At 45.8% G+C, this 16,412-nt stretch overlaps 1 protein-coding gene across 1 annotated transcript in view; it reads left to right on the top strand.

The window, feature by feature from the left end:
• The window catches only part of ANPEP (alanyl aminopeptidase, membrane), a 261,707-nt gene that overhangs the window by 172,730 nt on the left and 72,565 nt on the right, over window positions 1-16,412 (top strand). Inside the window, exon 4 of the mRNA XM_077263513.1 lies at window positions 3,757-3,881. Within this exon, the coding sequence (XP_077119628.1) occupies window positions 3,757-3,881 (125 nt within the window). The remainder of the gene's footprint in view (window positions 1-3,756; window positions 3,882-16,412) is intronic.

Here is a 16,412-nt window from a genome sequence, read left to right as displayed (position 1 = left end):
TAGTATAAGGCAGCCCCCTCCCCACAGGCAGACTCTGTAAGGCAGCACCCCCCACAGGCAGACTCTGTAGTATAAGGCAGCACCCCCCACAGGTAGACTGTATTATAAGGCAGCAACCTCCCACAGACAGACTCTGTAGTATAAGGCAGAACCCCAACCCCCACGCAGACTCTGTAGTATAAGGCAGCACCCCCCTTCCCCAGGCAGACTCTGTAGTATAAGGCAGCACCCCCTTCTACAGGCAGACTCTGTAGTATAAGGCAGCCCCCCTCCCCACAGGCAGACTCTGTAGTATAAGGCAGCCCCTCCTCCCCATAGGCAGACTCTGTAGTATAAGGCAGCACCCCGTCCCACAAGCAGACTCTATAGTATAAGGCAGCCCCCTCCCCACAGGCAGGCTCTGTAAGGCAGCACCCCCCACAGGCAGACTCTGTAGTATAAGGCAGCCCCCTCCCCACAGGCAGATTCTGTAAGGCAGCACCCCTCACACACACACAGGCAGACTCTGTAGTATAAGGCAGCCCCCCTCCCCACAGGCAGACTCTGAAAGGCAGCTCCCCTACCCACAGGCAGACTCTGTAAGGCAGCCCCCCTCCCCACAGGCAGACTCTGTAAGGCAGCACCCCCCCAGGTAGACTCTGTAGTATAAGGCAGCCGCCCTCCCCACAGGCAGACTCTGTAAGGCAGCCCCCCACAGGCAGACTCTGTAGTATAAGGCAGCACCCCCCCTTCCCCAGGCAGACTCTGTAGTATAAGGCAGCACCCCCATAAAGAAAAACAATAAATACTCACCTCTCTTCTTCCTGGTTCCTGCGCTGCTCTCTGCTCACCTCCAGACCGCGGGCACCAGGCAGTGATGTCATCGCGCCCCGTCGGCGTCGGTGACGTCAGACGCTGACGGGGGTGATGGGAGAAGGAGCGCTGCACGCTCCTTCCCTCATCAATGCGGTCAGCTGTATTGGCTAAATGCCAATACAGCTGACCTTGCGGTGACAGGCTGGGGGCCCACTGCTGGCACCGGGCCCCACGACTGGTCTGGGGCCCGATAACGGCTGGTGGCAGAGCAGGGAGATCGGTTCTCCCTGCTCTGCCAGATAATGTAACTGTATCGGCATGCTGTGCACGCCGATACAGTTACAGTAGCGTAGCTCCAGGTGGGCCCCCTCTGAGCTCTGGGCCCACGGCGACCGCACCCTCTGCCCCCCGGCAGCTACACTACTGTTCCCAGGCTATTAATATCAGCTCACAGTTGTTTGCTTAGCCTTTTCTGGTTATTATAGGGGTGACCTTAAAAAAAATGACGTGAGGTCTCCCCTATACAGGTCCTTCTCAAAAAATTAGCATATAGTGTTAAATTTCATTATTTACCATAATGTAATGATTACAATTAAACTTTCATATATTATAGATTCATTATCCACCAACTGAAATTTGTCAGGTCTTTTATTGTTTTAATACTGATGATTTTGGCATACAACTCCTGATAACCCAAAAAACCTGTCTCAATAAATTAGCATATCAAGAAAAGGTTCTCTAAACGACCTATTACCCTAATCTTCTGAATCAACTAATTAACTCTAAACACATGCAAAAGATACCTGAGGCTTTTAAAAACTCCCTGCCTGGTTCATTACTCAAAACCCCCATCATGGGTAAGACTAGCGACCTGACAGATGTCAAGAAGGCCATCATTGACACCCTCAAGCAAGAGGGTAAGACCCAGAAAGAAATTTCTCAACAAATAGGCTGTTCCCAGAGTGCTGTATCAAGGCACCTCAATGGTAAGTCTGTTGGAAGGAAACAATGTGGCAGAAAATGCTGTACAACGAGAAGAGGTGACCGGACCCTGAGGAAGATTGTGGAGAAGGACCGATTCCAGACCTTGGGGAACCTGAGGAAGCAGTGGACTGAGTCTGGTGTGGAAACATCCAGAGCCACCGTGCACAGGCGTGTGCAGGAAATGGGCTACAGGTGCCGCATTCCCCAGGTAAAGCCACTTTTGAACCATAAACAGTGGCAGAAGCGCCTGACCTGGGCTACAGAGAAGCAGCACTGGACTGTTGCTAAGTGGTCCCAAGTACTTTTTTCTGATGAAAGCAAATTTGGCATGTCATTCGGAAATCAAGGTGCCAGAGTCTGGAGGAAGACTGGGGAGAAGGAAATGCCAAAATGCCTGAAGTCCAGTGTCAAGTACCCACAGTCAGTGATGGCGTGGGGTGCCATGTCAGCTGCTGGTGTTGGTCCACTGTGTTTCATCAAGGGCAGGGTCAATGCAGCTAGCTATCAGGAGATTTTGGAGCACTTCATGCTTCCATCGGCTGAAATGCTTTATGGAGATGAAGATTTCATTTTTCAGCACGACCTGGCACCTGCTCACAGTGCCAAAACCACTGGTAAATGGTTTACTGACCATGGTATTACTGTGCTCAATTGGCCTGCCAACTCTCCTGACCTGAACCCCATAGAGAATCTGTGGGATATTGTGAAGAGAAAGTTAAGAGACGCAAGACCCAACACTCTGGATGAGCTTAAGGCCGCTATTGAAGCATCCTGGGCCTCCATAACATCTCAGCAGTGTCACAGGCTGATTGCCTCCATGCCACGCCGCATTGAAGCAGTCATTTCTGCCAAAGGATTCCCGACCAAGTATTGAGTGCATAACTGAACATTATTATTTGATGGTTTTTTTTGTTTGTTATTAAAAAACACTTTTATTTGATTGGACGGGTGAAGTATGCTAATTTATTGAGACAGGTTTTTTGGGTTATCAGGAGTTGTATGCCAAAATCATCAGTATTAAAACAATAAAAGACCTGACAAATTTCAGTTGGTGGATAATGAATCTATAATATATGAAAGTTTAATTGTAATCATTACATTATGGTAAATAATGAAATTTAACACTATATGCTAATTTTTTGAGAAGGACCTGTATTTACTAATCAGCAAAAGCTAAACAGACAGTTGCGGACTGATATTAATAGCCTAGGAAGGGGCCATGGATATTGGGCCCCCTCCCAGACTAATAACATCAGCCCTCAGCCTCCTCAGAAACGGTGCATCCATTAGATGCACCAATTCTGGCATTAAGCCTCCGCTGATCCCACTTGCCTTGATGTGGTGGCAAGTGGGGTAATAATTGTGGGGTTGATGTCAGCTGTTTTATGGCGGCTGACATAAAGCCCAGGGGTTAGTAATGGAGAGGCGTCTATAAGACACCCCATTTTCAAATGTAAACAACCAGTGTAAATTCCTTTATTTGAAATAAAAACTCCCTGACCCTCTTTTAGCCATTTAATCAACAAAAATAAAATGAAAAACCAAAGTTATACTCAATTTTCCGCTGATAATTCATTAATGGCCATGTCTCACGATGATCAGTGATGCGACCTTTCACCACATCAGCCGGAACACGCAGAGCTGGGAGTGATAAGCTCTGCCTGTGACTTGTGGTAACTTTAACGTGCACATTGAATACAATAGGCGTGTGTATGTCTGTATTTGCGGTCTTTAAAAATGGACCGCATACAGACATATAAAATGGACGTGTGAAGAAGGCCTTAGTGTGTTCTTCTTTAGCTACAATTATATTAATTATATTAAGCTTTACGTCCCCTAAAAACCCTCTGAAAATAAAACATTTTTTGTGAAATAAATGATGTATACATAGATGAAGAAAACTTGTTCACCATCACACATATTGTGTTGTTGCATTTATTTAATAATTTTGAAAAAATAAAAGTATTTTTGTTTCAGATGTCTACACTGAGACGTGGAACGGTGAGGTTTGGAATGTCACGACTTTTGAAAAGTCTCCAAAGATGTCAACTTATCTGGTGGCCTTTATAGTTTCTGAATTTGATTATGTTGGTAATGACACTGTGAGTACCTAGCTACATATTTATCTATCATCTATTTACCCACTGGCGAACACGGGCAGAAAAGGGCCCCTGAGCTAAAACTATATATGGGTCCTTTGCAGCCCAACAGTTCATCATAATAATATCCAAGTGCAATGTGATGTTTCACACGCACCCATAGACTTATATAAGTGCGTGCGATCCCAATTCAGGATGCAATCGTAGCATGCTGCCTTTTTTTCCACTTTCGATTGTGATACCATTGGAGCAGGGGAAAAAAAAACCATTGACAACAGAAGCATAGGATTAAATTGGTAAGCTTTTTAATCGGATTGCATTCATCCGATTTAATGGCAAGTGGGAACAAACACTATCATTGACTAACAGCTGTGAGTTAATGCCAGGGTGTGCTTACAGATGGCGCTTACAGTATAGTGAGCGGTGACTGTACCAGTGCTGGCACGCTGCATGACTGAAAGCTGGTGACTTCTTTTATTTTGACAAGGGTAACAGGAAAAAATGGACCCCAAAATTTGTTGTGTAATTTCTTCTGAGCATGCCTATACCCAATATCAGGGAGAAAATCACTGTTTGGGTGCATGGCAGAGCTCGCAAGGGAAGGAGCACGTTTGACTTCCTGAATGCAAAATTTGCTGGAACAATTGGCCAATGCCATGTCGCATTTGGAGAGCCTCTGATGTGCCTAACCACTAAAATTCCCCCACAAGTGATACCATTTTGGAAACTAGACTCATCAGGGAACTGATCTAGATGTGTGTTGAGCATAGTGAACTCTCAGGTGCTTCACAGAAGTTTATAACGTTGAGCCGTAAAAATTAAATCAAATTTTCCCCACAGATATGTTTTCAGCACAAAATATTGCATTTTCATAGGAGTAACAGGAGAAATTGCACAATACAATTTGTTGTGCGATTTCTCCTGAGTACGCCGATACCCTACATGAGGTAGAATACCACTGTTTGGGTGCAGGGCTTAGAAGGGAAGGAGCGTCATTTGACTTTTTGAATGTAAAATTTCCTTGAATCATTAGCGGACGTCATGTCCCATTTGGGGAGTCTATGATGTGCCTAAACAGTAAAAAAAACCACAAGTGACCACATTTTGGAACATAGACCCCTCAAGGAATGTACAATTTCTACTAAACGTGGTAATACTCCATATGTACAGTACTACTTTGCCATACGGAGAGATTCAGGAGGAACAGAGTGCTATTTGCCTCCTGGAGCGCAGATTTTCCTAGAAGAGTTTGCGGACTCCATATACAGAGCCCCTAATTGCTAGAAGAGCAGAATGCCCCCTCAAGTGACCCCATTTTGGAAATTAGACCCCTTTTGGAATTTATCTACAGATGTATTGATGATTTTGACTCCATGGCTCTATGTGGCTTAGGCACACTGTGGGGCTCAGAAGGGATGGAGCGTTTGGATTTGGGAGCACATAATTTGTTGAATTTATTTTGGAGAGTTATGGAGCCATTTTGCTTTTCTAGAGCCTTTGTGCTACCAGTAACATGGAAGCCCCCTATATTTCCATGAACAGATGACCGACCTGAGTGGGGACTTGCATTTTGTGTATTGAGTTGAAGCTTTTATTGGGAACATTTTACATAACGTTTGAGATCACATTTATCTGGCGCACTACGCTGAGCACATACCTTGGGGTGTCCGTCTAATTCTCTGAGTGACATGATTAAGATGAAACACTCGAAGGATCCATTCACCATAAGGAGGCAGCAGAGTTACTCTGTTTCGCAGTGTTCATCTTTTCAGAAGAGCACAAAACTGTGGCCGACAGCACTTTTATGCAATCCTAAAAAGACGGACACCATCAGATCACAGGTCAGATGGCATCCACAATGCCTCCGGTGATATGCCTCATTATAGGGAATCTTCTGCCAGAGGATCCATCTGAATCACGTATTTCAGAAATTTACACGGAAACCCTGGTGTAAGCGCTCAACGCAGAGCACAGGATAAATGTGCTCCGAGCCTTACTGCGATCTTTGGGATGCAGAATAAAAAAAATAAACAGCATGTGAAGAAGTTTTATTTATTTTTTAAGCCGATCATCGTGCGTTATAAGTGACTAAGCGACTTCATTCTTCGGTTTGGTGCAATTACAGCGATATCAGATTTATATCGGGTTTTATGTTTGGCTGCTGTCACACAATAAAAGACCCTTTTTATTGCAAAAAGTAGTGTTTGCATCACCACATTTTGAGAGCTATAATTTTTCCATATTTTTGTTTTGCCCACAATGTCATGTGATGGCTTGTGTTTTGTGAGACGAGTTGACGTTTTTATTGGTACTCAAATAGAGCAAAAGTAATTCTCACAGCTGCAGTACCTCTTTGGTACACCTGACTATGTCAGGAATGCTGTTGGCATTCATGCCTGGGTTCTAGGGTGCGAACCCCAGAGAAAAAACAGAACATCTAGTCCATGCAAAAAGAAGAAAAGGGTGGCACTCACCATCCCATAAAATACACTTTATTGAAGCTGATTAAAACATGCAAGGCAGGAGAGTCTCAGGTGGCATGTAATGGACGACAGCCGTTTCGTGCAATTGTGCTTCTACGGGCCTAAGTACATGTTCCTAGTGAAAACTATCTAAAAATACCCACTTGGCCTTCACTAAAGTTAACTGATTGGGAGCAAATATTTAATTGCTAATATCTCCACAACAAAGAGGCAAAATTAAAAACACATATACCATATACATTTTTTTCACTATACAGCCACTATTGCATGGTGTGTCAGGTTCAGCATGAAACATTTGGAAGAAGTTTCTATTTAAATGAGATCTATCACAATTTTTTTTATATTCATGATTATTATTTATGTGATTATGTATATTTATAACAGTATTAACCCCTTAGTGACGGATCCAAATTTTTTAAAATCTGACCAGTGTTCCTTTATGTGGTAATAACTCTGGAACGCTTCAACATATCCCAGTGATTTTGAGATTGTTTTTTTTGTGACACATTATACTTTATGATAATGGTAAATTTAGGTTGATATGTTTTGTGTTTATTCATAAAAAATGTCAGAAATTTGAGAAAAATGTTAAAAAATTAGCAATTTTCAAACTTTGAATGATTATCCTTTTAATCCAGAAAGTCATAACACACAAAAACATCAATAAATAACATTTCCCACATGTCTGCTTTACATCAGCATCATTTATAAAATGTTCTTTTATTTTGTTAGCATTTTAGGAGGTTTAAAAATGTAGCATTAAATTTTAAATTTTTCAAGGACATTTGCAAAACTTATTTTTTTAGGGGCCTATCCATGATTAAAATGCCTTTAGGGGTCCCATATATTGGGAAACCCCCAAAAGTTATACCATTTTAAAAACAGCACCCCCTGACATATTGAAAACTGCTGTCAGGTAATTTATTAACCGTTCAGGTGATTTTCAGGAATTAATGCAAAGTGGAATGACAGAAATGAAAATGTGTATTTTTACCACCTAAATGCCGCTAACTTTGAACAGGTTACAACAGTCAGCAGACTCTAAGACCGCTATTTGGCCGTGAATTGCCAACGCAAACACCAGGACCACACAATCATGATCTGAGGGCACCAATTGGGATAAATAGGGAGCCCCCACACTCTCTTAACCATCTATATGATGTAGTCACGATTGACTTCAGCATCTAAGGGGTTAAACAGAGTTGGACGGTGCAAACACTGATTGTGGCTAATGCAGCAAGTTGTCAGCTATAGTGTACAGCCGACAGATGCTGGATTGTCACCTGTATGGGGAGGCTAATCTCTTATATCTCAGGTCAGTTAAAAGACATATTGGCGGTCATTAAGGGGTTTGTTATATAATCAAATCATCACAGCCGCTCTGCATTGAACACTAAAGGCCCCGTCTCACATAGCAAGATCGCTAGCGAGATCGCTGCTGAGTCACAAGTTTTGTGACGCAACAGCGACCTCAGAAGCGATCTCGCTATGTGTGACACGTACCAGCGATCAGGCCCCTGCTGTGAGATCGCTGGTCGTGTCGGAATGGCCTGGACCTTTTTTTGGTCATTGAGGTCCCGCTGACAGCGCTGAATCGGTGTGTGTGACACCGATCCAGCGATGTCTTCACTGGTAACCAGGGTAAACATCGGGTAACTACCCCTGATGAAGCCGTCCTCGTAACGGCGACACGCGTTGGGCTTCTCCCCACGCTGATCCTTGCCTGACCTTGTTTTCCCCGGTGGCAGCGTCTTTCATCACGGCTGCGTTATATATTGGCTCCGCTTATTCTAGCCTATTTCAGGCGGCGTGAGTTTACCTTGGCACAGTTATTTATCTCTTCATTCTTTTTTACTTGTGCCTTATGGCCTTTGATATAATACGGATCCCTCTTTGACCCTATGTATGTGGCTAACTTGTGATCATGGATAGTCCACTACCATTTTGGACTTCTTTGGGGTATATACTTTAGGGAGCGTATATATATATTGTCATGTTCATTTTATCTCATTGGTGTATATTGTACCGGGCATAATATTTATTTGGTATTATTTATTGTCAAGGTCCTTTCCTTATCATCATTATATACAGTCTGTGGTACAGTTTTTGTATATACATTATATTTTGTGTATATTTTGTGGCAGGATCACTGGGGATGTTGTTGCATACATGCATTTTTTAAGTGTTTTTATATTTTGTATCAATTAAAGTTTTGCCTTTTATATATTGTTATACAGTGGTGTGCACTTTTTTGGAGTGGTTCTTTCTCTATTTTCTTATGCCAGTTTCATTACCACTCTTGTTGCACCCCGATTATTGATTATATACTATCAGTAGTGCGCCAGTGTTTTTTCTTATTAACATCGGGTAACTAAGCGCAGGGCCGCGCTTAGTAACCCGATGTTTACCCTGGTTACCAAAAAAAACAAACAGTACATACTCACCATCTGATGTCCGTCAGGTCCCTTGCCGTCTGCTTCCTGCTCTGACTGACTGCCGGCTGTACAGTGAGAGCACAGCACAGCAGTGACGTCACCGCTGAGCTCTGCTCTCACTGTACGGCGGCACTCAGTCAGAGCAGGAAGCAGACGGCAAGGGACCTGACGGACATCAGATGGTGAGTATGTACTGTTTGTTTTTTTTGGTAACCAGGGTAAACATCGGGTTACTAAGCGCGGCCCTGCGCTTAGTAACCCGATGTTTACCCTGGTTACCCGGGTGCTGCAGGGGGACTTCGGCATCGTTGAAGACAGTTTCAACGATGCCGAAGTCGTTCCCCTGATCGTTGGTCGCTGGAGAGAGCTGTCTGTGTGACAGCTCCCCAGCGACCACACAACGACTTACCAACGATCACGGCCAGGTCGTATCGCTGGTCGTGATCGTTGGTAAATCGCTATGTGAGACGGGGCCCTAACTCTGCTATGTTAGTGGACCTGCTGCCTCTGCAAAGAGAAGCACATGAGATAACTATCATTCACTACTGCGCTCTGCATGTTCAACTTCAATGTAGAGGGCAGAGTAGCTGGTGACAATGTCATCTCATCTGTTGTGCGTTGTAGGGACAGCAGATCTCAGTCACTGTTCACAACAAAGCAACTGTGAAGATTTAACTTCTGCACTTTGCAGCATCAGTAAAAAATAAATGTAAAAAATATGCATATCATGTATGTATACCTATATACGCATATATTTTATATTTTATTTTTTACTGACTGCAAAGAGCAGAAGTCAAGACATAACAACTGCAATATATAGCTATGTGTAGTTGAGCTCATTCAGCATTTAGAGCATAGCAGCTGTGATGATTTGACTGCACTTTGCAGAGTCTGTAAAAAAGGTGAAACATACATATATATATGCATACATATATATGTGTATATATTTAACTTTTTTACTGACTTTTCAAAAGTGCAACAATCAAATCATCACAGCTGCTCTGCTCTGAATGCTGACTGAGCTCTGCTTTGTCAGTGTAAGGGTATGTGTCCACGTTCAGGATTGCATCAGGATTTGGTCAGGATTTTCCATCAGTATTTGTAAGCCAAAACCAGGAGTGGGTGATAAATGCTTAAGTGGTGCATATGTTTCTATTATACTTTTCCTCTAATTGTTCCACTCCTGGTTTTGGCTTACAAATACTGATGGAAAATCCTGACCAAATCCTGATGCAATCCTGAACGTGGACACATACCCTAACACCTCCCAACCATCCCGGATCCAGCGGGGCAGTCCTGATTTTGAGAGTCTGCCCCAGGGTCAGGGTCGGGACCTTACTTTCCCTGTACTGCAATGTGAGCCTCAGCCTCATCCCTCCACCTGCAGAGCCTCATACCACATATATGGCTGCTCTGTGAGCACAGGACCTATGATGAGGTCACAGGAGGGGAGGAGTCAGGGGTCACATGATCGGGGCCTCGGTGTATGCAGGACTCTGCTATGCTGTCATGGTGCTGGATGAGGGTAAGTTTATGTGTGGGATCAGGAGGGGTTTACAGTGTGGATGTAGCAGAGCCATGTGTGTACGAGGTGAATGGAGCGGACGTGTGTACGAGGTGTATGGAGCTGAGCCGCGTGTGTACGAGGTGTACGGAGCGGAGCAGTGTGTGTACGAGGTGTACGGAGCAGAGCTGTGTGTGTCCAAGGTGTATGGAGTGGAGTCGTGTGTGCAAGGTGTATGGAGTGGAGCTGCGTGTTTACGAGGTGTACGGAATGGATCTGCGTGTGTACAAGGTGTGCAGTGCGGAGCCGTGTGTGTACGAGGTGTACAGAGCGGAGCCGTGTGTGTACGAGGTGTACGGAGCGGAGCCTTGTGTGTATGAGGTGTACAGAGTGGAGCCGTGTGTGCAAGGTGTACAGACGGAGCGACGTGTGTATGCAGTGTACGGAATGGAGCCGCCTGTGTACGAGGTGTGCGGAGCACAGTCGCATGAGTACGAGGTGTACGGAATGAAGCCGCATGTGTACGAGGTGTGCGGAGCAGAGCCGCGTGTGTACGGGGTGTACGGAGTGCAGCCGAGTGTGTACGAGGTGTATGGAGCAAAGCCGCGTGTGTATGAGATTTATGGAGCAGAGCCGCGTGTGTACAAGGTGTATGGAGCGAAGCCGCGTGTGTACGAGGTGTACAGAGTGGAGCCATGTGTGTATGAGGTGTGCGAAGTGCAGCCACGTGTGTACAAGGTGTACGGAGCACAGCCGCATGTGTACGAGGTGTGTGGAGTGCAGCCGCATGTGTATGAGGTTTACGTAGCAGAGCCGCGTCTTTACGGGGTGTACGTAGTGGAGCCGCGTGTGTATGGAGCTGTTATGACCCCAATGGCAGAGGGTCTCAGAAATAATAACCAAGTCTGCAACTACAAAAACCAGCTCATAGGGCAGTGGTAACTGGGCTGACCATATATCTAATCCTAGCACCACAAATAGCAGTAGCCGGGGAACGTGCCTACGTTGGTTCTAGACGTCTCGCGCCAGCCGGAGAACTAACTAACCCTAGAAGGGAAAAGAAAGACCTTTCTTGCCTCCAGAGAAAAGACCCCAAAAGTTGGATACAAGCCCCCAACAAATAATAACGGTGAGGTAAGAGGAAAAGACAAACATAAGAATGAGCTAGGTATTTAGCAAAGAGAGGCCCACTAGCTAATAGCAGAATATAGTAAGATGACTTATATGGTCAGCAAAAACCCTATTAAAATATCCACGCTGGATATTCAAGAACCCCCGAACCGTCTAACGGCCGGGGGGAGAACACCAGCACCCCTAGAGCTTCCAGCAAGGTCAGGAATCACATTTAGTACACGCTGGACAAAAATAGGGACAAAGCAAATAACCCAAAAACAAAGAAGCAGGACTTAGCTTAATTTTGCAAGAACCAGGACCAGCGGACAGGAGCAAGGAGGATCTGATTACAACGATGCCAGGCACTGGACTAAGGATCCAGGAAGTTAATATAGCAACACCCCTAGACTAACGACCCAGGTGAGTGCCAAAGTGAAGAAAGACAATCCCAGAGTCATATCACTAGTGACCACAAGAGGGAGCCAAAAAGTCTAATTCACAACAGTACCCCCCCTTTAAGGAGGGGTCACTGAACCCTCACCAAGACCACCAGGGCGATCAGGATGAGCAGCGTGAAAGGCACAAACTAAATCGGCCGCATGCACATCAGAGGCAACCACCCAGGAATTATCCTCCTGACCATAGCCCTTCCACTTGACCAGATACTGAAGCCTCCGCCTGGAGAGACGAGAATCCAAGATCTTCTCCACCACGTACTCCAACTCGCCCTCAACCAACACCAGAGCAGGAGGCTCAACAGAAGGAACCACAGGCACAACGTACAGCCGCAACAAAGACCTATGGAACACGTTGTGAATGGCAAACGACACCGGAAGATCCAAGTGAAAGGACACAGGATTAAGGATTTCCAATATCTTGTAAGGACCGATGAAGCGAGGCTTAAATTTAAGAGAGGAGACCTTCATAGGAACAAATCGAGAAGACAGCCATACCAAATCCCCAACACGAAGTCGGGGACCCACACCGCGGCGGCGGTTGGCAAAACGCTGAGCCTTCTCCTGTGACAACTTTAAGTTGTCCACCACATGATTCCAGATCTGCTGCAACCTATCCACCACAGAATCTACCCCAGGACAGTCAGAAGGCTCCACATGTCCCGAGGAAAAACGAGGATGGAAACCAGAGTTGCAGAAAAATGGCGAAACCAATGTAGCGGAACTAGCCCGATTATTAAGGGCAAATTCAGCCAACGGCAAGAAGGTCACCCAATCATCCTGATCCGCAGAAACAAAACACCTCAAATAAGCCTCCAGAGTCTGATTAGTTCGCTCCGTTTGTCCATTAGTCTGAGGATGAAAGGCAGATGAAAACGACAAATCAATGCCCATCCGAGCACAAAAGGATCGCCAGAACCTGGAAACAAACTGGGATCCTCTGTCAGACACAATATTCTCAGGAATGCCGTGTAAACGAACCACATTCTGAAAGAACACAGGAACCAGATCGGAAGAGGAAGGCAGCTTAGGCAAAGGTACCAAATGGACCATCTTAGAAAAGCGATCACATACCACCCAGATGACAGACATGCCCTGAGACACCGGAAGATCTGAAATGAAATCCATGGAAATGTGTGTCCAAGGCCTCTTCGGGACAGGCAAGGGCAAGAGCAACCCGCTGGCACGAGAACAGCAAGGCTTAGCTCGAGCACAAGTCCCACAGGACTGCACAAACGACCGCACATCCCGTGACAAGGAAGGCCACCAAAAGGACCTAGCCACCAGATCTCTGGTGCCAAAAATTCCCGGATGCCCTGCCAACACCGAGGAATGAACCTCGGAAATGACTCTGCTGGTCCACTTATCAGGAACAAACAGTCTGTCAGGTGGACAAGAGTCAGGTCTACCAGCCTGAAATCTCTGCAACACACGTCGCAAATCCGGAGAAATGGCTGACAAGATAACTCCCTCTTTAAGAATACCAACTGGTTCTGCGACTCCCGGAGAGTCAGGCACAAAGCTCCTTGAAAGAGCATCAGGCTTCACATTCTTTGAACCTGGTAAATACGAGACCACAAAGTCAAAACGGGAGAAAAACAATGACCAGCGGGCCTGTCTAGGATTCAGTCGTTTAGCAGACTCGAGATACATCAAATTTTTGTGATCAGTCAAGACCACCACACGATGCTTAGCACCCTCGAGCCAATGACGCCACTCCTCAAATGCCCACTTCATGGCCAACAACTCCCGATTGCCAACATCATAATTCCGCTCAGCAGGCGAAAACTTCCTAGAGAAAAAGGCACAAGGTCTCATCACAGAGCAACCAGGGCCTCTCTGCGACAAAACGGCCCCTGCCCCAATCTCAGAAGCATCCACTTCAACCTGAAAGGGAAGTGAGACATCAGGCTGGCACAAAACAGGCGCCGAAGTAAACCGGCGCTTCAACTCCTGGAAAGCCTCCACGGCTGCAGGAGCCCAGTTAGCAACATCAGAACCTTTCTTGGTCATATCCGTCAAAGGTTTAACAATGCTAGAAAAATTAGCAATAAAACGACGGTAGAAGTTAGCAAAACCCAAGAACTTCTGAAGACTCTTAACTGACGTGGGTTGAGTCCAATCATGAATAGCTCGGACCTTGACTGGGTCCATACTTGTAATCAAGGTCTGGACATTCATGTCTGCAGCGAGCTCAAGCCACTCAGAGGTAAAGGGGAGGAAGAGAGGAAGGAAAAAAATAAAAAAAAAAACCTCAGAATTTCCTTTCTTATTATCCCACTTCTGCAATGCATAAAACATTCAATGTTGGCCTGGCATACTGTTATGACCCCAATGGCAGAGGGTCTCAGAAATAATAACCAAGTCTGCAACTACAAAAACCAGCTCATAGGGCAGTGGTAACTGGGCTGACCATATATCTAATCCTAGCACCACAAATAGCAGTAGCCGGGGAACGTGCCTACGTTGGTTCTAGATGTCTCGCGCCAGCCGGAGAACTAACTAACCCTAGAAGGGAAATGAAAGACCTTTTTTGCCTCCAGAGAAAAGACCCCAAAAGTTGGATACAAGCCCCCAACAAATAATAACGGTGAGGTAAGAGGAAAAGACAAACATAAGAATGAGGTAGGTATTTAGCAAAGAGAGGCCCACTAGCTAATAGCAGAATATAGTAAGATGACTTATATGGTCAGCAAAAACCCTATTAAAATATCCACGCTGGATATTCAAGAACCCCCGAACCATCTAACGGCCGGGGGGAGAACACCAGCACCCCTAGAGCTTCCAGCAAGGTCAGAAATCACATTTAGTACAAGCTGGACAAAAATAGGAACAAAGCAAATAACCCAAAAACAAAGAAGCAGGACTTAGCTTAATTTTGCAAGAACCAGGACCAGCGGACAGGAGCAAACAGAAGGATCTGATTACAACGATGCCAGGCACTGGACTAAGGATCCAGGAAGTTAATATAGCAACACCCCTAGACTAACGACCCAGGTGAGTGCCAAAGTGAAGAAAGACAATCCCAGAGTCATATCACTAGTGACCACAAGAGGGAGCCAAAAAGTCTAGTTCACAACAGGAGCGGAGTAATGTGTGTACGAGGTGTACGGAGCTGAGCCGTGTGTGTACGAGGTGTATGGAGCGGAGTAGTGTGTTATGAGGTGTACAGAGCAGAGCTGTGTGTGTCCAAGGTGTATGGAGTGGAGTCGTGCGTGCAAGGTGTATGGAGTGTAGTCGTGTGTGCAAGGTGTATGGAGTGGAGCCGCGTGTGTATGAGGTGTACCGAACGGATCTGCGTGTGTACGAGGTGTGCGGTGCGGAGCCGTATGTGTACGAGGTGTGCGGAGCACAGCCACATGTGTGCGAGGTGTGCGGATTGCAGCCGCGTGTGTACGAGGTGTACGGAGCAGAGCCGCGTGTGTATGAGGTGTACGGAGCTCAGCCGCGTGTGTATGGAGCGGAGTCGCGTGTGTACGAGTTGTTTGGAGCGGAGGCACATGTGTATGAGGTGTGTTATGATCCTAGTGGCAAGGATCGCAAGTAGGACTAGCTAAGTAACTGAACAGACTACAAACTCTGGGGAAGTGGTAACTGAATTGACCGCAACCTGATCCTATCCGCACACAACTATAGGTAGCCGTGGAACGTTACCTGAAAAATCCTAGACGTCTCTTCACGGCCTGAGAAACTGACTATTCCTAGAGGGAACAAAAGTCCTCACTTGCCTCAGTGAAATGACCCCAAAGATATAGAATAGCCCCCCACAAATATTAACGGTGAGTTAAGGGGAAAGCACAAACGCAGAGATGAAATTAGATTTAGCAAATGAGGCCCGCTAACCCTAGATAGCAGAAAATAGAAAGGGAACTGTGCGGTCAATTAAAAACCCTATTCAAGATATCCACGCAGAGATTGCTCGAGCCCCCGCACCAACTAACGGTGCGGGGGAAGCAACTCTGTACCCCAGAGCTAACCAGCGGCAAGAAATCACATATTAGCAAGCTGGACTAAACTCATCATACACAGAAATCATATTGCAGACTGATGAGCAAAAATAATTAAACAGAACTTAGCTTCTCCTGAAGAGACTGAAACCGAAGATAATCAGGAGTAATCAGAATAGCACTGAATACATTGACAGCCGGCAACAAGTGGAAGTGAAACAGAGCTAAATAGGAAACTCCCAAGTGAATAACGAGGCAGCTGATCCAGCCACAGACCCGCAGGATAACAAACAAAGCCACCAGGGGGAGCCCAAAACAAAAGTCACACAATACCACCTGTGACCACAAGAGGGAGCCTGAAAACAGAGTTCACAACAGAGGTGTACAGAGCGGAGCTGCATGTGTACGAGCTGTACGGAGCGAAGCCGCATGTGTGTATGGACCGCAGCCGTGTGTGTATGAGGTGTATAGAGCGGAGCAGCATGTGTATGAGGTGTACAGAGCGGAGCAATGTGTGTACGAGGTGTATGGAGCAGAGCCATGTGTGCAAGGTGTATGGAGCGGAGTCGTGTGTGTGTAGGAGGTGTACAGAGCGGA

This window comes from Ranitomeya variabilis, chromosome 5, assembly GCF_051348905.1.
Source record: "Ranitomeya variabilis isolate aRanVar5 chromosome 5, aRanVar5.hap1, whole genome shotgun sequence".
Lineage (NCBI taxonomy): Eukaryota > Metazoa > Chordata > Amphibia > Anura > Dendrobatidae > Ranitomeya > Ranitomeya variabilis.
The sequence above is the reverse complement of the archived record's forward strand: the minus strand, read 5'-3'. Positions and strand labels throughout refer to the sequence as shown.